General features: G+C 39.8%; 1 protein-coding gene across 1 annotated transcript; it reads right to left on the reverse strand.

Moving 5' to 3' along the window:
• Positions 1-29: 29 nt before the first annotated feature.
• Positions 30-25077, reverse strand: LOC124717394. The gene is made up of 2 exons (XM_047244246.1): positions 24858-25077; positions 30-243 (listed from the first exon to the last, which is right to left on the reverse strand). Exons 1-2 carry the CDS (start codon positions 25075-25077, stop codon positions 122-124), a joined length of 342 nt encoding a protein of 113 aa, XP_047100202.1. The 3' UTR covers positions 30-121.
• Between the last annotated feature and the right edge of the window lie 2251 nt (positions 25078-27328).

Consider the following 27328-nt stretch of genomic DNA (forward strand, 5'->3'; position numbering starts at 1 on the left):
AGAAGTCTGTATATTTCAGCAAATATTTTGTATTAATAATAATTAAACTCTCAATTTCATAGCTATGATTGCAGCCTGGAAACCTCAGTTGTTAACATGAATTTCCAGGATGGTTTTCCTGTCATTTTTCGGTTACATTCTCCTCGAGAGGTATCACCTCACAGCGGCCCTCATAGTTGCACCACAGGTTTGGGCCACATACAACATTTTCAGGAACGGGTGTGTCACATATGTCGCCTTCACCTGCAAGCAAGAAAAACAAATGAACAGACACGGGAGTTAAAAACCATTAGCTCGATTTTATACAAAAACATACCTCACATTGAGACAATGCTTGGAAACTTTTTCTGAGATATATAATTTCCACTAGTGATTTACCACAAATATTAAAGTTTCAGAAAAATGTGTGTTGCACATCAGAAGGAAATGTATTATCCATTATTTAAAAACTAGAAACTTTTAAAGAGCCCTGCTCCCCACACATCTACAAGATAACCATCAGTTTATACATCTAATCAGAAATATTTGTGAAAAATCACCTTGATAGTTCATATAGGGCACATAACAAAGACAATTTTATGCTTCCTGTTAATCAGTTACATTATACGCTGAAACTCCCCAACATAAGGGAATGAAAATCTTCTACAGGCTAAAAGATAAGGACTTTTTGAAAATGAAGCTACCTCTGCTTCAAAAGAAACTAATGATATTCTGATACAGAAATGTTTTTACTTAGTGAAAGAGTTTACAAATGACAGAATGATAATTCATGCAGGATGTCACTGACCATTATCCTTATTATGGAAATATAGCTGCCCATTCTCAGGAAAGACAATTATTAATTTCAGAGTACTGCTGCATATCATGAGCTACAGTTTTAGATAAGCAAAATGTGGTGTCACCGCCAGACACCACACTTGCTAGGTGGTAGCCTTTAAATCTGCTGCAGTCCGTTGGTATATGTCAGACCCTCGTGTCGCCACTGTCAGTGATTGCAGACCGAGCGCCGCCACACGGCAGGTCTAGAGAGACGTCCTGGCACTCGCCCCAGTTGTACAGCCGACTTTGCTAGCGAGGGTTCACTGACAAATTACGCTCTCATTTGCCGAGACGATAGTTAGCATAGGCTTCAGCTACGTCATTTGCTACGACCTAGCAAGGCGCCATTATCAATTGCTATTTATCTTGTGATCCATGTACCGTCAGACCGATGTTCACCAATTATGGATTAAAGTTAAGTATTCCAGCAGCTACGTACTTTTCTTGCTAGTATAACTCCTTTAACTGTTCCAGACCTCACGCCAGCCTGCGTGAGCTTAAACGCGTGCCTTTCGGCTATCCGTCACTGTGGATTGGCTGTCTTGCCAGTCCACTACACAAATTATACAGGGTGTTGCAAAAAGGTATGGCCAAACTTTCAGGAAACATTCCTCACACACAAAGAAAGAAAATGTGTTATGTGGACATATGTCCGGAAACGCTTACTTTCCATGTTAGAGCTCAGTTTATTACTTCTCTTCAAGTCACATTAATCGTGGAATGGAAACACACAGCAACAGAACGTTCCAGCGTGACTTCAAACACTTTGTTACAGGAAATGTTCAAAATGTCCTCTGTTAGCGAGGATTCATGCATCCACCCTCCATCGCATGGAATCCCTGATGCGCTGATGCAGCCCTGGAGAATGGCGTACTGTATGACAGCCGCCCACAATACGAGCACGAAGAGTCTCTACATTTGGTACCAGGGTTGCGTAGACAAGAGCTTTCAAATGCCCCCATAAATGAAAGTCAAGAGGGTTGAGGTCAGGACAGCGTGGAGGCCATGGAATTGGTCCACCTCTACCAATCCATCGGTCACCGAATCTGTTGTTGAGAAGTGTACGAACACTTCAACTGAAATGTGCAGGAGCTCCATCGTGCATGAACCACATGTTGTGTCGTACTTGTAAAGGCACATGTTCTACCACCACAGGTAGAGTATCCCATATGAAATCATGATAACGTGCTCCATTGAGCGTAGGTGGAAGAACAAACTAAAATGAGCTCTAACATGTAAATTAACCGTTTCCAGACACATGTCCACATAACATCTTTTCTTTATTTGTGTGTGAGGAATGTTTCCTGAAAGTTTGGCCGTACCTTTTTGTAACACCCTGTATTACTAATGTCTGACATGTCTCTTGTGTCACAATCACACAAATAATAAATGTACGAGGGGACATTCAATAAATAAAACAACACCTTTTTTTCTGAAACCAGGTTGATTTTATTCAGGATTCCAATACACCATACTATTCCCTACTCTTTTGTCTACAGAACCCTATTTTCCAACATATTGGAGAATGGTGACAGCCTTATGCTACTTACTAGGAGGGCCTGTATGCCTGGCCAGTATTTGAGCCAACATCTTGTTGCATCAATAATAGCCTTAAGAATGTAGAAACATTTATGTCATTGTTGGCAGCCATTAGGCCAGTATTACACTATCATATCTCTTTGTCAAAGTTGATATGTCAAATATTTGTGTCAAAGAAATTTGATGGTGTAATAGGGAACTTTGTCAAATCTCACCTGTTGTCAAATAAATATGGTCAAATCTAGGGCCTCACTGTAGATTTGATCATAAAAGTCACTTGTCTTCTGTTCATTTCAGTGTGAAATGTTATCACTTGGAGCGCTAGCATCGCTGCAGCGTTCTGTCACCAGTAGTGTCTTTGTAAACGTGGCTGCGAAGTTTAATTTGTTTGTGCCGTCAACTACAAAATTAGTAGAAATGTATGAAGCTGATGAGGCACTTTAAAATGTGAGACATCCTGAGTACAACAGACTGGAGAGCTACAAAAAAATCGCAGAGTTCAGTGTGTGTGTGTGTGTGTGTGTGTGTGTGTGTGTGTGTGTGTGTGTGTATTTTAAAGTACCTCATCAGCTTCGGACATTTCTATTAATTTTGTAGTTGTGGAACACAATATGTATTTATTTATTTAGCACCTGTATTATCACATTCATGATATTGGACCCATCAAAGTACAAAACAGTATAAAATATTACATATTTACATCATGAACAAAATCTTATCATTGGTATCAACTCATCTTTATAACAAAAACATTGTTCTGCTTACATACATAGAGATAGAAGAAAAGCTTACGAAACCCCTTGATTGCCTTGATTGATTTTACTAAAACTATTAAATACCCGTACCTTAGTTAACTAAGCATAGTAACATACACACTAAAGCTAGGTGTATAATAACATGCATACATGGATGAAAGAAGTTTGGTTTTATCTAGGTATGGTTGATAATTATGAATTTTTGCTTAGAGAGTTATGAAGTAGACCTACAGATTTGAGCAACATTCCAGGTATTCATTAATGCTGTAGAAGCTGTTGTTTATTAGTAGATTTTTTAATTCTTTTTTTTAATTTTTTTACTGTTTTTTTTTTTTTTTTTTTTTTTTTTTTTTTTTTGCACTGTACAGAATTTTTGGTTTGTAAACAGCACTGTTCTTATATATTGATTTCCTGTACACATCCCTATGATAGTCATACCTGTTCCTTGTTTGATAATGGTGGAACTCACTATTCAAAGGTGAAACTTGATGGTTTTTAATAAAGCATATGCTGTCAAATATAAATACAGATGGTAAAGTCATGAATTTAATTCCTTAAAGATACCTTTACATGTTGCTCTGTAAGCAACAGCACTTATTAATCTTAAAGCTTTCTTTTGGAACTTAAAAGACTGCTTTGCAAAAGAGGTATTTCCCCATACTTCAGTAGATTATGCATGTATGCGTAATAAGCATTTAACATTGTTTCAGTACTGCAGCAATCTTTCATTGCTCTTAACATCCTAAAAATTTTATATGATTCTTTTGCTGAATTTGGCTATTCAATAATGTGAATTTTACATTGGTCCTATTTTTGTTCCTTATATGGTTGAAGTTCATCCATACAGTTTTCTTGTCATTGATATTGTTGTTGTCTTCAGTCCTGAGACTGGTTTGATGCAGCTCTCCATGCTACTCTATCCTGTGCAAGCTTCTTCATCTCCCAGTATCTACTGCAGCCTACATCCCTCTGAATCTGCTTAGTGTATTCATCTCTTGGTCTCCTTCTACGATTTTTACCCTCCACTCTGCCATCCAATACTAAATTGGTGATCCCTCGATGTCTCAGAACATGTCCTACCAACCGATCCCTTCTTTTAGTCAAGTTGTGCCACAAGCTCCTCTTCTCCCCAATTCTATTCAATACCTCCTCATTAGTTATGTGATCTACCCATCTAATCTTCAGCATTCTTCTGTAGCACCACTTGTCATTGATAACTAGACAGTTATCTTCAAACCATTTTTCTGCCACTTCTGCTGTTTTGTCGATTTTTTCCTGCATCTCATAATCATTCTTCCCTTTTATAATGGAGCTGGTATCATCAGCAAATAATATGGTATCAGCTGTTGAAAACTGTTGCGGTAGGTCATTAATAAAAGTCAAGAAGAACAATGGTTCCAGTACTGAGCCCCGGGGCACCCTATAATTAACTTTTTTGTATTCAGAATGGTGTACATTTCCATCCTGAGAAATTTTCTACTCTTTGTTTCCTATCAGTTAAATATGAATTGAACTACTCATAGGAAATACCACGGACACCATAATTATACTGTTTCAACAGCAGTAGATTATGATTTATAAGATTGAATGCTTTGGAAAGGTCCAAAAACAACCCACAGATCAGTTCCTTGTCCTCAATAGCTTTGTAAACAAGTTTTAGGAAACTGAAGAGAGCTGTTTGTGTAGATTTGCCTTTTCTGAAACCATTCTGTGCATTTACAAGAATTTTATTTTTGTTTAGGAAGTCTAGCAATCTGTCATACATTATTCTTTCAATTATTTTCAAAAATACAGATAATAATGAGAGAGGTCTGAAATTTTTAATGTCAAACTTGTCACCACTTTTATAAACTGGTATTACTGTTGACTGCCTAAGTTTACTTGGAAACACACCAGTTTCAAAGGAGTCATTGATTATGTTCCAAGTTAAGAGACAGCATTATTGGTACTATATTTAATAATTTTGTCAGGGATGCCATAAAATCCACAGGTCATTTTACTCTTCAGTTTGCTGATAGGTGTTTGTACTTCTTTGGGTGTTATGGGATATAGGTACATGTCCTTTTATTTATTGGAGTTGTTACCTTTGTCTTTGGAGTACATTTAGTGGTGATCAGGTTTTGGGCTACATTAATATAATGATCATTAGCTATTAGAACTAGATCATCAACAGTTTCACTTTTGTGTTTTATTGGGATGTTATTACTTGCACTTTCATGTTTGCTTGTATGATTATTAATAACTTTCCACATGGTTTTCATTTTGTTGTCACCATTTCCGATATATGAATCATTGTGCTTCCTTTTTGCAGCAATTATAGCTTCTCTGTGCTTTCTACTATAACACTTGACATATGGTTTCAACATAGTATTTTGCTTTGCACACTTATATAGCATAGGTATTTTAATTAATGTGCACTGTGGTATTCGGGTGCTGTACTGTAAGCTAGAGTAACTCCCTCCTGTAGAAAGAAATTGGGGTGTTACTGTGAGCCTGTCTTCTGCAGGTATAGCAGTGTTAACTGAATATTGTGCTTTGTGATATGATGAGACACTTCACTGAGCAAATGCTGAAATGTGTGCTCATCCATTCTTAAGTAATTTATGTACAAATTGACATCCTCCACTAGAAGCTCAAGTAACAAATTTTTTTGAATGCTTTTATCATCCCGTCGCAAAACCCACAGCTTATCCCAGGTACATTTCTTTTCCCCCACTTCTCTTTCAAATGTGCACACAGTGCAATTGTGGTACATGCAACTGCTGCACATAATAAGTTATTGTTGTTAGCCATCTTGAAATCTGGCGAAAAATATGATGACAGTGTAATACCCCTTTTCAGCGCTACATCAAATATCTTTGTCAAACAAATTTGATGAGTATTTGATCATATCTTTGATCAAATCTTTGTCAAAGAAATATGATAGTGTAATACCAGCCTTATAGAAAGTAAACAAATTTACTTGTTTAATAATCTTTGCTTCTCTGGATGTTCTGGAAAACTACTGCAGATACACATCTGGGGCATGTTTTATGAAATTCACCAGATCAATAACAACAAAATAAATGGAAATCATGCTATACTTTAACATCATACAGTTTTGCGGGTGGCTTCATATTAGCGAAGGTGCTAAATTTCACGCAAAATCTTTTATTAGCCGTAACTCCATAACTAAACATTTGCGGACCTATGTTTATATGAACTTTTTTCTTTAGTTTTACTTGTAGAATAACATATGAAAATATTTGCATATTTTCGTGAATCACCCTGTATTCCAGTTGGCAATACGATCTACCTCAACTGTTAATTTATCAAACAATAGTAATTTCGGCACCTATACCATTTTGAAGTGATAACTGTGACCCCCAATGAACACAGACCCCGCCAAAGGTGGGGTGACGTGTGTGCCTCAGTGATACAGATAGCTGTACCACAGATGCAACCACAATGGATAAGTATCTGTAGAGAGGCCAGACTAATCTGTGGATCCTGAAGAGGGGCAGCAGCATTTTCAGTAGTTGTTGAGGCAACTGTTTGGCTGACTGACTAACCTGGCTTTTCAATACTAGCTAATATGGCCTAGTGGTGCTGCTGCTGCACATGGCTGAAAGCAAGGGGAAACCAAAGCTGTTATATTTCCCGAGGGCATGCAGCTGTACTGTTTGGCTTAACGATGATGATGGTATCCTCTTGGTTAAAATATTCCTGAGGTAAAATTCTCCCCCATTCAAATCTCTGAGCAAGCACCCTTTAGGAAGATTTTGTCATCGGGAAAAACAAAAGTAGCATTCAACAGGTCAGAATGTGGAATGATAGATTCCTTAGTTGGGTTGTTAGGTTAGAGAATTTAAAAATGGAAATGGTCAGGTTCAAGACAGATCCAGTGTAAAGTAGTGAAGTTTGGTGACAGGATAAACAGGACATCTGGTCGGGTGAGTACAGGGCTATAAATACAAAATCATAAATGGGAAATGAATAAGGAAATAGGATGCAAGTAATCTACAATGAACAGCTTAGTGAATGCATTATAACAAGCAAGACAGACAAGAAGCCAACATCAGCCATAGTGTACAAGTTCATACATCAACTAGGTGTACTGATGAGATGAAAGAGATTTTCCAGATAGTGTGAGGAGGTAAAAACTTACTTGTGAAGGGCAACTAGTTTTTAGCAGCAGGGAAGGGACATATGGAAAAATACTAGGAGAACATGGATTGGAAGAAAGGAACAAATGGGTAGGGGTGGATATGGACTAAGTAATTTATTGGCTATGAACTGAGGATTAAAGCTTAAGAAACTGGAGAACTGTAGGAAATTAAGGAACTGGGACCTGAGTAAACTGAAATAAGCATAGGTTGTTGAGTCAAAGGAAGCACGTGAAAGGGAGTACAGATGCCTAAAAAAAATGAGATTGACAGTAAGTGTAAAATACCTAAGCAGGAATGACTTGAGGCTAAATGCCATGCTGTTAGAGGCATGCAGGACAAGGGGGAGGGTTAGGTGTCTTGTATAGCAAAATTAAAGAGAATTGTGAATTGTGTTGTGAATTGTGTTTTATTTATCTCATGACATACATTTGCAATCCGTTTGGTTTGTGTACAAGACACATGTCAAAAATTTCTAAAACAGTTACAACGATTTTTACATTAATAAATAATAGCACTATAATAAATAATAAATGCTATAAGGATATTTCTTGGAATGTGTAACACGTTGTATCCAGCTCAAATTTCCAGTTTGTCCCACATGAATTCATCCACTGGGTAATAACACTTCAGTGTCAGTACCTCATATAGCTTTCTTTTAAGAGAACCTAAATTCATCTGCATCAACTTGTTCCCTTTTACTGTATTACAAATTTTCATTCCCATGTATTCAGGTCCCTGGGCATACAGTCTGAGGCAGTGGGTGGGGAGCATAAAATTTTCTTTGTTTCTAGTATCATGTGAATGGACAAAATGGTTTCCCTCAAATAATTCACATCTGGTGTGCAAAAATGTAATAATCTCATATGTGTACAAGGATGGCAGAGTTAATATTTTAAGTTTTCTAAATAATGGTAGACATGGTTCTTTGTGATTTGCAGTGCACAATTTCATATGATTTTTTTCCATATTTTTAGTATCCGCACTATGTTTGTCGAGTTACCCCAAAAAACAATACCATACCTAATAATGGATTTGAAGCAGCTTGAATATGCTACTTTTCATGTGTCCATGTCAGTTGCAGTTGATAATATTTGCACTGCAAATGCAGAGCTGCTCAGTTTGTTTGCCAGGTATTCAATGTGTGCCTGCCAGCTCAAATTTTTATCTACATATAAACCTAAGAATCTGACTGAGTCAGCTTTTTCTATGCCTTGGTTGTTGTGTACAAATATTATGTAAATCATAAATATGTGTATGACTAGTTATAAAAACTACACAAAATATGAGAAACCTGTTTAATTGTAAACGTAAATGTGTGCTCATGTTTTGTAATCTGACGACATCCATACAATATTTATTGTTCCACGGATGAATAAATAAATAAATAAATAAATAAATAAATAAATAAATCTGGTCACATTTTGACTGTTTGGTTTTGAACTGCATTACACAAGTCTTAGATATGTTTAGATTCAACCCATTTAGCTCAAACCAAGTTTCTAAGGTACTGAGGGTACTGATCACAGATCTGCAAACAGAACTGATGGGGAACTGATATTTAATGGAAAGTCCTAAACATAAAAGAGAAATAGGACTGGGCCTAATATGGAGCCCTGTGGAACACCCTGAGATATTTTTTTTCCTGTCAGAAAAATAATATGTGCCATTTGAAGAAATGCTAACTCTTTGCTTTCTGTTGGATAAGTAGGATTTAAGCCATTGTAGGGCACTGCTGCTAATGCCATACTTTTCAAGTTTGTAGTGTTTACAGAATCAAATGCATTTGTGAGGTCACAGAAAATTTCTGCCACCTTATTTCTCTTGTCTAATGATGTACTTATTTTCTCAATGAAACTGTTAACTGCGTATATGGTGTTTTTCCCCTGCTGAAAACCAAATTGATTGTTAGAATAACAGAATATTTTGCAATGAAGTTTTTCAAATATTTTAGATAGGACTGGAAGAATTGAGATGGGATGATAATTTCCCATGATCTCTCTTGTCTCTCTTGATCCCCTCTTGAAGAGTGGTTTGACTTCAGCATATTTCAGTACCTATGGGAAACAGCCCTCTTCAAAACATTGGTTTATTATTTGAGCTAGTGGGTTTGCAATTCTATTGTGTACCACTTTAATAACTTTGGTGGGTATCCCATACCAACCTGCAGATTTTTTGTTTCTTAATGTTAGAATAGCATAGATCCCTGGAGGAAAAAAAAGCACATGTATGAATATTAAGAGATCACATACAGGGCGTCAGAAATAGTATGGAAAGCTTATAAGGGTGTTACAGGAGGGATTATGCTGAGAAACAACTGTTAAGAAAAAAATCTGGTATGTTGCGCCAGTTTCAAGTTATTTAGCCAATCAGATCTTTACACATGCAAATTCAAGCAGCCCGAAGGAGGAAATGTCGCCAAACATGTTCTTCATTTTTTCCCCCTCAAACCAAACAAATGTAGCTTTTGCTCACGTAGTTTAAATTTATCACTTCTGAAAAAGGCATGCTTTAACTGGTAATGAGCATTTCAACAAATGGACCCACAGATGTCTGTGCATTGCTACATTTTAGTGTATGAAAGTGCTTGAATGTGTGCATGTAATGACATGATTGGCTAACTTCAATGGTCAATAACTCAGAAATGGCACAACATAACAATTATTTCTCAGAACAACCTCCTGTGCAACACCGTTATAAGTTTTGCAGACTGCTTCTGATGATACTGTAGAAGGAGTTCACAATGGGAAGAAGCTTGAACTCAATATTATGAAAAGGAAACAGGAAAAAGATGAAGACAAGATGGGTAATGCAATACTATGATCTGAAATTGATAGAGCACTGAAAGGGCTAAGTCATAACAAGGCACCTGAAGCAGACAACATTCTGTTATAATTACTGTTATCCATGGGAGAAGAAACCTTAACAAATTACTCCATCTGATTTGAAAGACGGGCTTTTTGTTGCTGACCGTAAGTAGTTGGTAGGACTGGACTCACACTTCTCGTATTGTCAGGTTGGACCATCAGGAGTGGGGAGAGCTTGCCACTGCGTACTTTCAACAGTTCATCAGTATTGCTCCTGACGTCGGCCAACAGGTGTACCCCTCCACTGTGAAACACATAATTATAAAATTTCTTGCTCACAAAGGAGTTCAAGCAGTGGAAATTTTCCAGAAACTGACTGCACAGTTTGATGATCAAACATTGTCAAGGACGCTTGTGTTTGCCAGGAATGAAGAGTTCCTGGTGTGTCCGCTGTGCCGTGCGTGTGATCATTGCTTGTACAGCCCTCTCGCAGTGTCCGGAGCAAGTATGGTGGGTCTGACACACCGATGTCAATGTGTTCTTTTTTCCATTTCCAGGAGTGTAGAAGGAATTGTTAACATCACATATAAATTTAAATACTAGAAGTCTTTTCTTAAGGTATCTGTCTGGAATGTAGCTTTGTAAGAAAGTAGACTTGAATGGTAAACGGTACAGAAATGAGAAGAACAGGAGGTTTTGAAATGTGGTACTACAGAAGAATGATGATGATTAGGTGGGTATATCATATGACTAAAGAGGAGGCACTGAATCAAAGTGAGGAAAAAAGAAACAGCTTGACTGAAAGATGGGATCAGTTGATAGGGCACATCCTGAGGTATTATGTATTAGTCGATTTGGTAATGGAATAAAGTCGGGGGTGACTGTAGATGAGAACTGATGTCTGACTATTATAAAAAGGTTCCTGTGCTCATAGGCTGTAGCAGTCATACAGAGGATAAACTAGTGAGCAGAGCTGCATCAAACCAGTTTCCAGACTGAAGAAAACAATAGCAAAACTGTAAGCTCTTTCCCAGAAACCATAGCCAGATTTAAATACTTGTTTCACAAATGGCAAAATGCCTAAGAATGTGGAAATTAGAATAACTATGATTTTAATACAAGTTAAAAAAACTAGTTATAGAATATGAAGAAGGCAATGATCAAAGATTAGTAAGTAATGAAATTCAGTTCAGGCTTGAGAAAGGGCATAAACAGAGTATGAAATTAGTCATAATATTTTAAGTTTGAGACAACCAGTTGCATTATAGCAGGCCTGGTCATCGAGCTGTTGTGATATACACAAGGGCATTTCGAAAAGTAAAGATACAATGGCACGTCAGTTACATCTTATTAACTGGATTATTTGTTATTTTTCGACATAATCATCCCCGTTATCCAAACATTTGTTAAGTCGGTGCACAAGCTTTTGTAGCCCAGAGTCATAGAAGGTTGCCGCCTGTTGTTGGAACCACATTTCAACTTCATCTTTGATCTCTTCATCGTCGTGGAATGATTTTCCACCAAGATGTGACTTCAGGTAATGGAAGACATGGAAGCCGGTGGGCGCAAGGTCCGGACTGTATGGCGGATGGTCTAATATGTCCCATTTGAATTGTTTGAGTAGTGCTTTGGTTATGAGCACTGTGTGAGGCCGAGCATTGTCATGAAGCAAGCAGACTCCACTTGTCAGCATTGCCCTTTGTTTGTTTTGAATTGCCCTTCGAAGACGTTTCAAAGTCTGGCAATATGCAGTAGCATTAATTGTCGTTCCAGGAGGCATAAAATCTAACAGAAGAATGCCTTGTCTGTCCCAAAAAACAGAGCCATGATTTTCTTCGCTGAAATCGACGTTTTGCATTTCTTGGCTTTTGGTGAATTCGAATGGTGCCATTGCATCGATTGTTGCTTGGATTCAGGTGTATGGTGATAAACCCACATCTTGTCACCTGTCATAATGTGATCAAGGAACTCATCACCTACTTCAGCATAGCATATGAGGAAGTCAAGTGCAAAGCCCATCCTTTTCTTTTTGTGTTCTTCCGTTAACAGTTTTGGAACCCAGCGTGCACACAATTTCCTGTACCCTAACCTGACAGTCACAACGTCATAAAGAGTTGTCATTGACATGTCCGGTATGATCTGATGCAATTCTTTCAATGTGAGACATCTATTCGCACTAATTGCTTCCTCCGTTCTCCAAAGAAGGGGATCAGAGTTCACAGATGGACGACCTGTTCTTTGTTCATCATGAACATCGGTCCTCCTTCAGAGAAATGACGACACCATTTCGTTTCATTTTGTCGATTCATAATGTTCCCATAAACAGAAACAGTTTCTTTCTGAATATCCGCTGGTCGCTGACCTTTTGCATGAAGAAAATGTATGACGGAGCGCACTTCACATTTGGCGGGATTCTGAATCGGCGCAGCCATTTTAAACACGACCTACTCCAACCAGAAGCAATGTTCAACTGCCGAACGACCGCGAGGAGAAAGCTAACAGTTCAAGGTTAACACCAGTGTTGCCAACTTGCTCGCCAAAACTCTTCTGTTCCTCTGGCGTACGGTGTATCTTTACTTTCCGAAATACCCGCGTACATTGAGAACAATCTGCTCTCTTCTCGTATGTCCATAATTGTTTGTTCCTGAGGCCAACAAGTTTTTTTTCCTTTTGAGTATGGAACCACACAGTTCAGCCTTTTCCCCATTAGGACCAATCTGTAACCAAATTGTGGTACTTGGTTTGTGTAAACAGCTTTGGTACTGAATTGGCTGAAGCACAATGAAACTCATTATGAGCTTTCTCATACACACACTTGGGATAATGCTGCAAAAAAAACTTTTGATATTTTAGGAACATTATAGCCCAGTGGTTAAATGACAGGTGTAGTATATCTTATTACTTTTTACTTTTTGAACTCTAACTGATAAGTAACCATTGGAATGTTTTTTGGATTCCTCCATATCATTCAAATAGGAAACCTATAGGTTCATTTTTTTCTTCTTTGCGCATTTTTTGAGATCTCCATCACATAAATGAGATGCCTTACAAGACACCCACAACTTATCTGTTCTGTACATCTCAGTACCATCACCTTTTTACAAATATAAGTGTACCAAATGAAGACCTTCACTTGAGAAAACAAAACCACAAGGAGACATTACTGCTGGATTTCATGAAGAAAAATCCCAACTCCTTCTGACAGATACATTTGAAAGCAGAAAACAGCCATTCCTAGCTCTGAGAACTACTTGCTCGTTTAATAGGGAAGCAAGAGGAAAAGAGACATGGTACAGGGGCACACTTTACTCTGAGACCAGCATCTGAGGCACTCATCAGTTGTGATGATGAGGGGAGGCAATATTTAAAATTACTGTAGGACATATTCATTCACAAGTTTACTTACAAATTAGAGACAGTTTTATACTTTAGCAGTTGTTAAAAAAAATACCCTCACATGCAGAAACAAAAACAAACATGTGAAAGTGTCCTCTATGTCAGATGTTTATGTGGCACAGGATACTACACAACAGAAGTCCTAATTTAATTTGATAATGGAGTCAGAGAAGGAAAAAATACTAATAGTAGTCTTTACCAATGCAAAAAAGTAAGTGAGCACTTCTCAGCTACCGCCAATCCACACTGTCTGATGAAAAAGGAAAGCACCCAGAAGACATTGTTGGATGTCAATGTAACTTTCTACATCTACATTTAAATATATACACCACAAGCCAACGAACAGTGTGTAGCGAAGGGTACAAGAGTGAAGGAAAGATGACTGTCTATATGCCTCTGTACGAGCCCTGATTTCTCGTATCTTATCTTCTTGGTCCTTGACTCCCACTTGAGTTCCCGAAGCAACTCTGTAGCATTTAATTTACATGTTGGTTGAACCTGCCTGTAACAAATCTAGCAGCCTTCTTCTAAACTGCTTCAATGCCTTCCTTCAATCTAACCTGATAGATATTCCAAACACTTGAGCAATACTCAAGAATACATCGCATCAGCATCCTATACATGGTCTCCTTTACATGGAAGCACACTTTCCTAAATTTCTCCCAATAAAGCAAAGTCAACCATTTGCCTTACCTACCAAAGTTCTAACATGCTCGTTCCATTTCACACCACTTTGCAATGTTATGCCCACATATTTAAACAATTTGACTGTGTCAAGCAGGATGCTACTTTGTTTACATACTCACCATTGGCAGGTACATAACATCTATATCTACGTCTACATATATACTCTGCAAACTACTGTGAGGTGCATGGCAGAGGATACATCCCATTGTATCAGCTATTAGGGTTTCTTTCTGTTCCATTCATGTACGGAGTGTGGGAAGAATGATAGACTGAATGCCTCTGTGTGTGCAGTAATTATACTGATCTTATCCTCGCAGTCCCTATGTGAGCGGTATGTAGAGTGTTGTTGTATAATCATAGAGTAATACAGTTTCTTGGGATAGTTTACATCTATCTTCAAGAGTCTTCCAGTTCACTTCTTTCAGTATTTCTGTGATTCTCTCCCACAGATTAGACAAACCTGTGACTATTCATGCTGCCCTTCTCTGTATATGTTCAGTAACCCCTATTAGTCCTATCTGGTACGAGTTCCATTCACTTGAGCAATATTCCAGAACCGATCACACGAGTGATAAGTGATTTGTAAGCAATCTCCTTTGTACACTGATTGCACTCTCCCAGTATTCTACCAATAAACCACAGTTTACCACCTGCTCTGCCCACAACTGAACCTATGTGATCATTCCATTTGATATCCCTACAAAGTGTTATAGCCAGCTATTTGTATGAGTTGGCCAATGCCGAGTTGCAAATCTCTGTGACATGTAGAACAGCCACCAGAGTGTATTAGAGTTGTTTGTATTTAGCGTTGTTACCACGGCTGATGGGGTAGATAAAGAGGTGCAAACAGCTGCTTTGAAGGGTACACACGTACTGCAAACTCCTGGGAAATGGTGCAATCAGCACTTGACAGAGTTTTAAAGGGGTTTCACTGTGACTCTCCATTTGGCTGGATTGTGTTAATATCCATATTTGTGGGGCAATCGGATATGACAGAGGCTCAGTGTTAGACTGCACAGGAATGTGAGGGCAGGCAAACGTGTTGTCAAGTTTCTGTTTGACTACGTCTGACCACCTCGAGGGAGGTTCACTGTATTATTCACCTAGTACATTCCACCCACATGTCTGCACCTGCCCTCCAGGAACAAGTGAGAGACTATATGCAACATTCTGCACCATCGTTTGAAGACTAGAAGCAAACGAACTAGGAAATTACTGTTGCACGAGTGTGTTGCCATTACCTGAGCAACACAAACAGCTGATGTCATAAAGGACAAGCACAGACTGGTAGTGAATTGTGTAAGCTTGTGTTCTGTACTACTTGGATGACCATCACTGAGGAGCATGCCAGCTATTTGAGGAGAGGTCTCATCCTTCCAATGTTTCAGAGACACACAGCGGTGTTGTTCCTGTATTCACGGTGTGGGGAGCGATCAGGTATGACTTCAGGTCAAAGCTGGTAGTGATTGAGGGAATTATAATGGCACAATGGTACATCACAGATGTCACTCATATGCTATCTGATCAAAAGTATCCAGACACATGGCTGAAAATTACTTACAAGTTCGTGGTGCCCTCCATCGGTAATGCTGGAATTCAATAGGTGCTGGCCCACCCTTAGCCTTGATGACTGCTTCCAATCTCACAGACATGCATTCAGTCAGGTGCTGGAAGGTTTCTTGGGGAATGACAGCCCATTCTTCACAGAGTGCTGCACTGAGGATAGACATCGAAGTCAGTCGGCGAGGCCCGCCATAAAGTTGGCGTTCCAAAACATCCCAAAGGTGTTCTGTAGGATTCAGGTCAGGACTCTGCGCAGGCCAGTGCATTACAGGGATGTTATTGCCCTGTAACCACTCCGCCATTGGCTGTGCATTATGAAGATCGTGTTGAAAGATGCAATCACCATTCCTGAATTGCTCCTCAACAGTGGGAAACTAGAAGGTGCTTAAAACGTCAATGCGGGCCTGTGCTGTGACAGTGCCACACAAAACAACAAAGGGTGAGAGCCCCCTCCATGACAAACATGACCACACCACTGCCTCCAAATTTTACTGTTGGCACTTCCCACGGGAAGATGACGTTCACCAGGCATTTGCCATATCCACATCCTGCCATCAGATCGCCACATTGTGTACCATGATTTGTCACTCCACACAACATTTTTCCACTGTTCAATCATCCAATGGTTGTGCTCCTTACACCGAGCGAGGCATCGTTTGGCATTTACCGGCACGATGTGGGGCCTATGAGCAACCGCTCGACCGTGAAATCCAAGTTTTCTCCCCTCCTGCCTAACTGTCATAGTACTTGCAGTGGATCCTGATGCAGTTTGGAATTCCTCTGTAATGGTCTGGATAGATGTCTGCCTATTACACATTACGACCCTCTTCAACTGTCGGCGGTCTCTGCCAGTCAACAGACGAGGTTGGCCTGTACACTTTTGTGCTGTATGTGTCCCTTCACATTTCCACTTCACTATCACATCAGAAACAGTGAACCTAGAGATGTTTAGAAGTGTAGAAATATCGCGTACAGACGTATGACACAAGTGACACCCAATCACCTGACCACTTTCGAAATCTGTGAGTTCTGCAGAGTGCCCCATTCTGCTCTCTCACAATGTCTAATGACTACTGGGGTCGCTGATATGGAGTACCTGGCAATAGGTGGCAGCACAATGCAACTAATATGAAAAGTGTATGTTTTTGGGGGTGTCCAGATACTTTTGATCACATAGTGTATTCACGTATTACCTCTCATGTGACAATATTGTGGTGCCATTTTTCAATGGACACTGCTTTTCTACACAAGTCATGTGTCTCTACGAACTGTCTTCACGATGTTGAGGTACTTCTGTAGGCAACCAGGTCCCAGACCAGTCCCCGGTAGCATATGCACGGAACCAGCCCGGACGTCATTACGTGCCAGTGGACGTATCTGGGGCATCGAGTGCCTGTTACGGCAGCTGCCGGCCAGCTTGCCTCAGGAGAGAACACAACAGCTTTATGACACTCTTCCCAACTGAACCGGTGTGCACATCCCGGCCACACGGGCTGCAGCGGCTTACCGATAAGTCAGTTTACATTGCCAAGCTCTTTATCAATTTAACTCAAAATTGTAATCATTGAAACCATGTCATATATCACGTCAAGCTATGAAGTTACGTTTTGTCTTCTCCTCCCCTTCCTGTTGCTTTATACTGCACAAGCCATTTGACGGTGTGTCGTGGAAGACACTTAAGGCACCACTAACTGATCCCCCTGCCCCATTTCATTCACCAACGACATGTGAGAAGAGTGGTTGTCAGTAAACATCCATATTATCTCTTGTTTATTGAATTTTCTCATTGTTGCACAGTATGTACGTGGGAGGAAGTGTTATGTTGTCTGACTCTTCCACTGAACAAAATCTCTTGGAATTTCATCAGCAAACATCTCCACTATGCACAACACCTCTCTTGCAGCATCTGATACCGGCATTTTTTGAGACTCTCTGTAATGCTCTTGCACTGACTAAATGATTCTGTGACAAACTGCACTGCTTTTCATTGAATCTTTTCTGTCTGTTCCATTAATTCAATATTGGTCAGCAATACTTAGGAATCAGTTTAACAAGCATTTTATAAGTCACTTCTTTCATGGATCATTTCATTAAGATTCTCCCACTGCACCTCAGCTTGGGGTCTACTTTTCCTACAGTTTGTTTTATGAGGTCATGCCCATTGATGTTGCTCTAGGTGCTTAATCCTAGTAGCTATTTTACAGTACATATAGTTTCCAGCAATTTGTCACGAATAGTGTAACTGTAAAATAATGGATTTTTTGTCTATTTGTGTGCAATACATTATATTTATTTACCGTATTTACTCGAATGTAAGCCGCACTTTTTTTCCAGTTTTTGTAATCCAAAAAACCGCCTGCGGCTTTGAATCGAGTGCAAAGTAAGCGGAAGTTCTGAAATATGTTGGTAGGTGCCGCCACAACTAACTTCTGCCATCGAATATACACTCCTGGAAATGGAAAAAAGAACACATTGACACCGGTGTGTCAGGCCCACCATACTTGCTCCGGACACTACGAGAGGGCTGTACAAGCAATGATCACACGCACGGCACAGCGGACACACCAGGAAGCGCGGTGTTGGCCGTCGAATGGCGCTAGCTGCGCAGCATTTGTGCACCGCCACCGTCAGTGTCGGCCAGTTTGCCGTGGCATACGGAGCTCCATCGCAGTCTTTAACACTGGTAGCATGCCGCGACAGCGTGGACGTGAACCGTATGTGCAGTTGACGGACTTTGAGCGAGGGCGTATAGTGGGCATGCTGGAGGCCGGGTGGACATACCGCTGAATTGTTCAACACATGGGGCATGAGGTCTCCACAGTACATCGATGTTGTCGCCAGTGGTCGGCGGAAGGTGCACGTGCCCGTCGACCTAGGACCGGACCGCAGCGACGCACGGATGCACGCCAAGACCGTAGGATCCTACGCAGTGCCGTAGGGGACCGCACCGCCACTTCCCAGCAAATTAGGGACACTGTTGCTCCTGGGGTATCGGCGAGGACCATTCGCAACCGTCTCCATGAAGCTGGGCTACGGTCCCGCACACCGTTAGGCCGTCTTCCGCTCACGCCCCAACATCGTGCAGCCCGCCTCCAGTGGTGTCGCGACAGGCGTGAATGGAGGGACGAATGGAGACGTGTCGTCTTCAGCGATGAGAGTCACTTCTGCCTCGGTGCCAATGATGGTCGTATGCGTGTTTGGCGCCGTGCAGGTGAGCGCCACAATCAGGACTGCATACGACCGAGGCACACAGGGCCAACACCTGGCATCATGGTGTGGGGAGCGATCTCCTACACTGGCCGTACACCACTGGTGATCGTCGAGGGGACACTGAATAGTGCACGGTACATCCAAACCGTCATCGAACCCATCGTTCTACCATTCCTAGACCGGCAAGGGAACTTGCTGTTCCAACAGGACAATGCACGTCCGCGTGTATCCCGTGCCACCCAACGTGCTCTAGAAGGTGTAAGTCAACTACCCTGGCCAGCAAGATCTCCGGATCTGTCCCCCATTGAGCATGTTTGGGACTGGATGAAGCGTCGTCTCACGCGGTCTGCACGTCCAGCACGAACGCTGGTCCAACTGAGGCGCCAGGTGGAAATGGCATGGCAAGCCGTTCCACAGGACTACATTCAGCATCTCTACGATCGTCTCCATGGGAGAATAGCAGCCTGCATTGCTGCGAAAGGTGGATATACACTGTACTAGCGCCGACATTGTGCATGCTCTGTTGCCTGTGTCTATGTGCCTGTGGTTCTGTCAGTGTGATCATGTGATGTATCTGACCCCAGGAATGTGTCAATAAAGTTTCCCCTTCCTGGGACAATGAATTCACGGTGTTCTTATTTCAATTTCCAGGAGTGTATGTAGCGCTTCACAGGCATGCTTTACAGGCACAAAGATAAATACTGGTGCCAAAACCTCTGCGTCAGTAAATAAATTAAAAAAAAACGTGGAAGACGAGCTTTTTTCTCAGCCCCAAATTTCGACCACTGCATTTTCATACATTATCCAACGAAGTAAATACAAACTCCGTATTGTTCATCTTCGAATGTAGCAGCTTTTCAATGTACTACGAAAATCCGACTGGCAAGACCGTTTGCGATGTTTTTCAGTATGGCCAATTCTACGTTCTGATTTTTTTTTCTACCTGTGAAAAGAGATGGTTGCTAATGGGAACTTTTGTGAATTCTGAATCACATGCAGTATTCTCCTCACTATAAGAATAATACGAATATAAACATTTTGCCATGTATTCTTTCGTGTTTGCTGCTATCTCATTTAAATCCTGTCTGCCTAATAAACTACGAAACTAGAGTGAGACAACACAAACGCGGAAGTATACACATATGTCATGTTCATATTCGTATTATTCTTATGCCTAATAGTGATATAGTCAGAAATGAAGCACGGCAATTGACTAGATTTTTAAATCTAAGATGACTCTAATTTCTGTGCAGAAAATAATGTACTAAAGAGGCGTCTGCAAAGATTTTCAAACGGAGAAAAATTTTCGCTAAACTCTCGTTCAGAACATCTTCTATCATACGCAGTTTGTTATTTGGTTCTTGTTGATCATTATCAAAGAAAGCAGCAGTGCAAATAACAACAAATAGCAGTCTCTTGCCACTGTTTCGCTACTGAGACAATTACTCTGTCCCTTTTTTTTTTTTTTTTTTTTTTTTTTTTTTTTTTTTTTTTTTTTTTTTTTTTTTTTTTTTTTTTTTTTAAAAAAAAAGAAGCGGCGGTAGCACGCACAAAAGCAAACCATGCCGCGAGCGGCGACAGGTCGTGAACATTCATTATCGGAGTGCGACAAACAATGCATGACACAGTACAGTAATGCATTTTCAGCTTAGAGTGATGAAAACACCTATAACAAAGAGAACGGCAATTATCAGATCAAAGAAAAATAAGCAATTAATTCAAACCAGACGAAGCACATGAAAAACGAAGGGTACGCGCGTAAATAAGGACGGAGCGCTTGACGCATAGCAATGGCTACCTGGTAAAGCTTAACTGCTAAGCTTACGGCTCGAACCAAACTACTGCAGCTGTATCGTCATTCATTCGACCTGAATTCTGTCTCATATTACAATGGACCAACTTTGTTTCGATTTGGAGGTGCGGCCTAAAACTTTTCTCTCCCCTTGAATTTCGAGTCTCAAATTTCAGCTGCGGCTTAGATTGGGGAAATTATTTTTTCCTTTATTTCGAGTCTCATTTTTCAGGTGCGGCTTAGATTCGAGTGCGGCTTAGATTTGAGTAAATACGGTACATCCGGGGTTAACAGACAGTCCCTGTACTGTTCATCAATCCTATGCAGGTCTTCTGGCACTGCTACCTTCCTGTAGATGACGTCATCATCTGCAGACAGCCTTATGGAGGGAAGTTTCAGCCTTATGGAGCGTCTGACATTTTCTGCTAGATGATTAATTTATATTGTAAACTGTAACAGTCTTATCACACTTCCTCTGGTACACGTGAAATTACATTTACATCTGTCAATTTCGTTATGTTAAGAGCAACATGTTGAGTTCTGTCTGCAAGGAAGTCTTGAAACCTGTCACAAATCTGGTCCAATACTCAGCAAGCTCATTTTTTCACTAAACAGCATTTAACTGTGTTAAATGCCTCCCTGAAGTCAGAGAAGATGGCATCAATCTGACCACTGATGTCTACAGTGCTGTGGATCTCATGGAGGAACAGAATGTGTGACGAACCAAGCTGGGATAATTTTACTTCCCCTCTTGTTTTGCCATCTGCCCTCTTAAAATTTGTTTTTTCATTTTTAACTAATTACTATTATCATACGTAAATATAATCTGCATTTTCATGAAAGAGAAAGATTGGCCCTCAGTTTTAAATAATATAACACCAGATCTATTTTTGTGCTTAGTTTTATGTATATAATTGATTTATAATGATTTTCTAATTTATTTTGACTATTTCTAGTTAGTATCTTATGTTATAGGGTGAAATCAGTAATTGTTTTGTAACTTAAATTCTATTGTTGACATATGAAGAAATATAAATTCTGTAATAATTGTGAACATTTGGAAGACAAAATACTAGTAATCTTAAAGTATCTATTCATCTCTAATCAAAAACATGTTAGCAAAACCAGCCCTGTATTAATTCCAAAGTAATTAACAGTTTTGTCAAAAGTATTGTTTATGTAACGATATATGTTAATTTCATCATTTAAACAAATAATTCGGTTTAACCCTAGTAGTAGAAGAAACTGTTAAAAAGATGCAATTTTTCAATGTATTCAGTTACTTTAATGAGTTAAGTTTTAATTGTAATTTCTGTAAATTAAACTTTAAACGATGTGTAGTTTCAGCACCTATTATTGTGATGATGTATAAGGGCCCAATTTTTGGTCACGAGAGAGTCAGTCCACGGCTGAGTTTCAGATGAAGAACCTGTGTTGGTTACAATAACAACAATGCCTTAACTTAACTGTGGAATAAGTGTTAAACAATTAGGCCATGTGTAAAAACAATCACTGTGTCTTCTCAATATGTACCTTTCTATTCTTCGAGAACTGTGAACCGTGTGGTTAGGCTTTTACTGCTCGTATATGTTCAACAGTACTACTGTAGCAGTATGTGGAGGTTTGGCTGGAAACTAGTAATGAGGCTCATCGGAGGTTAAACAACAGTGCACTGGCCATATAAATGTGTATAATAGGGGGGTTGTGAACAGCAAAGTAAAAGACTGTGAAACGTAACTGTGCATCTGTCAGCTACATTATTTACCATACTCAGTGTCCAAATTACAAACCCCATTTTTCAGCCAGTGTAGCAATGCAGCATGCTGACACAACAAACAAAGAAATAAAGCAGGTGGAACCGCTACGAGTGAGCTGAGTTTCACAAGATCCCTGTTTTGTGGAATCCGTGTTGATTCTCTTAGAGGACATTATCATTCTCCAAAAACATTATAATACATAAGCATAAAACTTGTTGCACAGGTCCACAACAGATTGACATCAGCTATACCGTGCTGTATTTCTGTGCATCTGTCCTACAACCTTTCTCAAAAACTGGAGTAACCTGCGTCCCCCCCCCCCCCCCCCCCCCCCCCCCCCCCCCCCCCGTAACAAGGTATCCTTTGTTGCTCCAGTGACCTATCATGAGCTGCTGCTAGAAAGGGAGAGAAATCTCTCACATAATCTCTGTAGGCATCTCAGTTGGTCCTCATGCCTATCCACTACTAAGCAACTGTAGTTACTTTTCTGTTGCATGATCATTTATCTTAATTTCTGCCGTTTTGACATTCATATAATGATTGAAAGAATGGATGGTATAAAGATCTTCCACAGTGAATCACTTCTGGGGAACCCAGTTCAGTATTTCAGCCTCCACTCTGTCATCTTCCATTTCTGTGCCAGTGTGGTCACTGAGCGACTGAAGAGATGATTTTGATCCACTTACTGATTTTACATCAGACCAAAACTTTCTAAGACTTGTAGTCAGATTAGTTCACAAAAATATACTTTCATAGTCAATTGAACACTTCTCTCGTTGCTCTCCTTTTGCTCATTTTCACTTCATTCAGCTTTTGTTCTCTTAAATCTGAGATGCAGCTCCCCATCCCTTAAGACCTTGCTCAGAACATACTTGTGTAAGGCATATTGAACAATGCTTTTGAATTTTTTCCATTTGTGCTGTACATCTTCATCCTCTGACTACTCAGATACTCTGAAATTTGTATCTCATCACTCTTGCTAAGCAAAAATATTTTCTTACCTTTCTTAACACTCCTTGTAATGCCCCTAGTCATGGTAGCTTTCACAGCCTTATGATCACTGATACCCTTCTCTGCATTAACTGATTTGAAAAGTTCAGTTCTCTTTATTGTTAAGAGATCTAAGGTGTTACACTCACTAGCTGGTTTTGTAACTATCTGCCCAAAGTAATTTTCAGAGAAGACATTCAGAATAAAGTCAAAGGAATCCCTGTCATTAGTACCAGTTTTGATCACATGACTCTCCCATTCTCTAGCTGGCAAATTGAAGTCTCCCACTATTATAATAGCCTGATCATGAGACTAACTCATGAAATTCCCCAAGTTCTCTCTGAAGTGCTTTGGCACTACAGCTCCTGATGTAGGCGGTCTATAAAAGCATCCAATTAGTGTGATAGACCCACCCAGATTATTTCACATTTAGAATCCATGAAACCTCAATAGATATAATTGAATTCCTTAGCACAAAGAATATGCCACTACTGTTGACGTCTTACCTATGCTTGTGATATGTGGTCCAATCTGAATTTAGGATTTCATCGCTGTTCACTTTCAGTTTCAACTAACTTTCTGTGTCTAATACTATATGAGTATTGTTACCTTTAAAAAGCAAAACTAATTCTAGAGTCTTATCAGGGTGCTCCTGCAGTTTATTAATATTATGTTAACCTTTTCTGTGTCTGATTTGTGAGGACAGAAATTCCCTGAGAGTAAAATGGCTAGTCCAGCTATGATTTCAGCAGGAAATTCATCACTGATTCCAAGGGACTATTCCTCTAGTCTAAAAATCCCTCATCTGCATACCACACATATTTCGCTACCCTAATAGCCAGTTCCTGAGTGTAGTGCAAGACAGAACTTTTAAAGGGAAGGGGGAGGGGGGGGTCTTACAATTCTGCACACAATAACTGAGGCCAGGAAATTTGTTGCATCCAATGTTATTGTAGAATCTTCTGAGCCTCTGGTTTAGACTGTTCACTTTGCTATAAACCAAACCAGCCATAAAATATGTTGGTGTTGCACATTTATGGAAATCGTATTACTGAAACTTATATCAAAAAATAAAATCTGATACAAAATCAATGAATTACTTTCTTTATTTAAGACATAACAAATTATAGCTACTATAGTCAACATATTCATCTCATGAGAGTCAGCAGCTGTACTGATATTCAAAATAATTCTCATTTATTGTTCATTCTCAGTTGCACATTTTTAATTAAATTACATGTTTTGATGCAACTACTTAGATCTGAAGATGATCCTGAATGATTGGAATTTGTAATGTAATTAAAAATGGGCAACTGAGACTGCACAATAAATGAGAATTATCTTAAACTAATCATAGCATTAAGTTTATCATAAACTCTGGTTATTTTTCTGCTCACCAAGGAAGATCCAACAAACATCACAGCATCCACAATTCCTGATTAACTTGGAGCGGCATACAGGTGGTAGAGCGGGACAAGGTCGACTGCAGTTTGTTGGTATGCACTGCACGATGGAAACGTCATCTGCGTGGAGGCTGCGGGCGAATATCTGCAGCAGACACAGCATCAGCACGGACAGCAGCGTGGCGCTGGCACAGTAGTGCCTGTCAGGCACCATCTTCGTACAACTACAAGAGTCATTGGAGTATGCCACTCGATTAAGGAGACCTTAAATACAGGTGACACATTACAAACAGTTTAGAGTTTGAAAGGCTTTACTTCTCAAGTGGGTGGCTTTATTTTTATAAGTTGAATTGTGTGTCTCTGAATTTCATGCTGCACAAACCCTTAGCCATAAAGCAGTAGGGTAGCTGTTATTTTACAACAAGTTTCAGTCTTTTCATTTTCATCATGAGCTAGCTTCTATGGAGAAAAATGGAGAGGAATGGAGAGAGAGGAAAATGTATAGAAGTCTGAGGAAATGCCAGTGTAAAATTTTGCCCTGAATGATTCCTGAAACCATTCATAATATTGTAAATAGGCCAGGATAAAATACAAGGAAACTCTTTGTTTATAAAAGGCACAGGAATAAACATGTACAACACAAGCAGTTCAAATTATGCACCTAATTATTATTTGGCAAAGCAAACAGGAATGGATGACTAAGCAGCAAGAAACTTGGTCACACAACAAGGTGCAGCCACATTCCAACACAAAGCAGTGTGCATTGTCAGGTCATAGTGTAAATGTGGAAGCCAATGGTAAAAAATGCTTCCATGTGTGGCCATATAGGTTTGCTGTTAGTGCTGTTAAATTTGTTCATGGTGTGCAAGCAAAATATTAAAGGTGAGTAAGTTGATAGTTTCCAAATTACGGTAGGAGACACATGATGCTGAAAGCAGCAACTATTTCAAATAAAAAGAACACAAAGTGCATAGAGTAAATATTCCAGTGACAATATCGCTGATACAGATCATCTTTTTCCAGGCGTTTATCGTGAATCTGCAAGGAGTCAGTGTGTTAATCTGGATTGGCAGTTTTAGTGATACTGGTGGCCCGATGCCCTCAACCTTCCTGCTCTCCCACCCTCCCAAATGGAATAAAATTTGTGCACCCCTTCTGTCTGTGTGCAGTTTATTCCAAGTGAAATCTGATAACATTTTTGAATTGTTTGGTGAATTGGGATGTGGGTGTCAACTCATTACTCACCTAACAGGGTGTCAGAAACTGAATAAAAACCCACGAACCATGCTGGCACTTATTGTTAATCAGCCAGACAGATTTGATCTGGGGTCAGCGTGCCTCTTTGAATCCCTGAAGTGGCATGCTAATGCGTCATGGATAAATGTATTATGAGAGAGAGAGAGAGAGAGAGAGAGAGAGAGTGTAATGGGATTTGGTTTTAAAAGGTGCCAGAATAAAGAACTCATATGTCAATGAGACAACAGTGTTTCAGAAATTGTGTACAAATTAGATTTTCATACAAAAATTATGTGTCAAAATTAAACTGGCTAGTGGTTTATACAGATGAAACATGGAGTCATACGATTTACACTTAAAAAACGACTTCACAGTGTAGTGTGCAAGGAGTATTGTCAAACAAAACTGAGGGCCAATGTTTAAATGTTGTGCTCAGCACATCGGTGTATAGAAGTACAGCAAGAGGCAGTGCTCCACTTGCCTAAATACTGGAGTGTATGCTGCTCTGGCCTTTCCCCTCCTCCTCTCCCCCTCCCACCATTTCTCAAGCATAAACAAGACATGGCCACCACAGTGCCCACGTCTTCAGTTCCCTTTACTCAGCAATGCAAAGTGGTTTCATGATCTTTGCACATTTGATGACAAACAGTGTGAATATTTCAATATCCATCTATGCTTTGGAGGTGTAGTTTGTTTCCCTTTGACTTGTGCACTTCTTTCCCATTTGTGTCAATCAGTGGTGCAGCTGAGGTGAAAAAAAGCCTCTGTGGTGACATGGCTGTAAGTGCACCAGTTCCTCATTCGCAGGGGAAATTGATGAAGAGACTCCACAGTGAAAGGGGATAGCGTACAAGGAAAATATGCTAGCATATGAGGCTAAGAAGTGGAAAAGATTGTTCCTGTGTGGCCTCATAGATCTGGAAAATTGACTGAACCATGGCTGACCAGCTCCAATGGAGAAAGCTGACTGGCTCCAATGGAGAAACTGAGAATGATCACAAAGGCAGAACTTTTGATGCTTAATGATAAGTGCATTACTTTCCAAAAAGTTGTCAGGGTGGTCAATATTAGTGTAGGATCATTATACATGCATGATATCTGTAGTGAAAAGTTGAGAATGTGCAAGACCAAGGCAGGTGAATCAAAATGGAGGAAGATGGAACAGCTTCAATAGTTCCTAACATAAATACTATTTTCCCGTTTTTGGTCTTATGAATCCATAAACAGTA

The sequence above is a fragment of the Schistocerca piceifrons genome, chromosome 9, assembly GCF_021461385.2.
Source record: "Schistocerca piceifrons isolate TAMUIC-IGC-003096 chromosome 9, iqSchPice1.1, whole genome shotgun sequence".
Lineage (NCBI taxonomy): Eukaryota > Metazoa > Arthropoda > Insecta > Orthoptera > Acrididae > Schistocerca > Schistocerca piceifrons.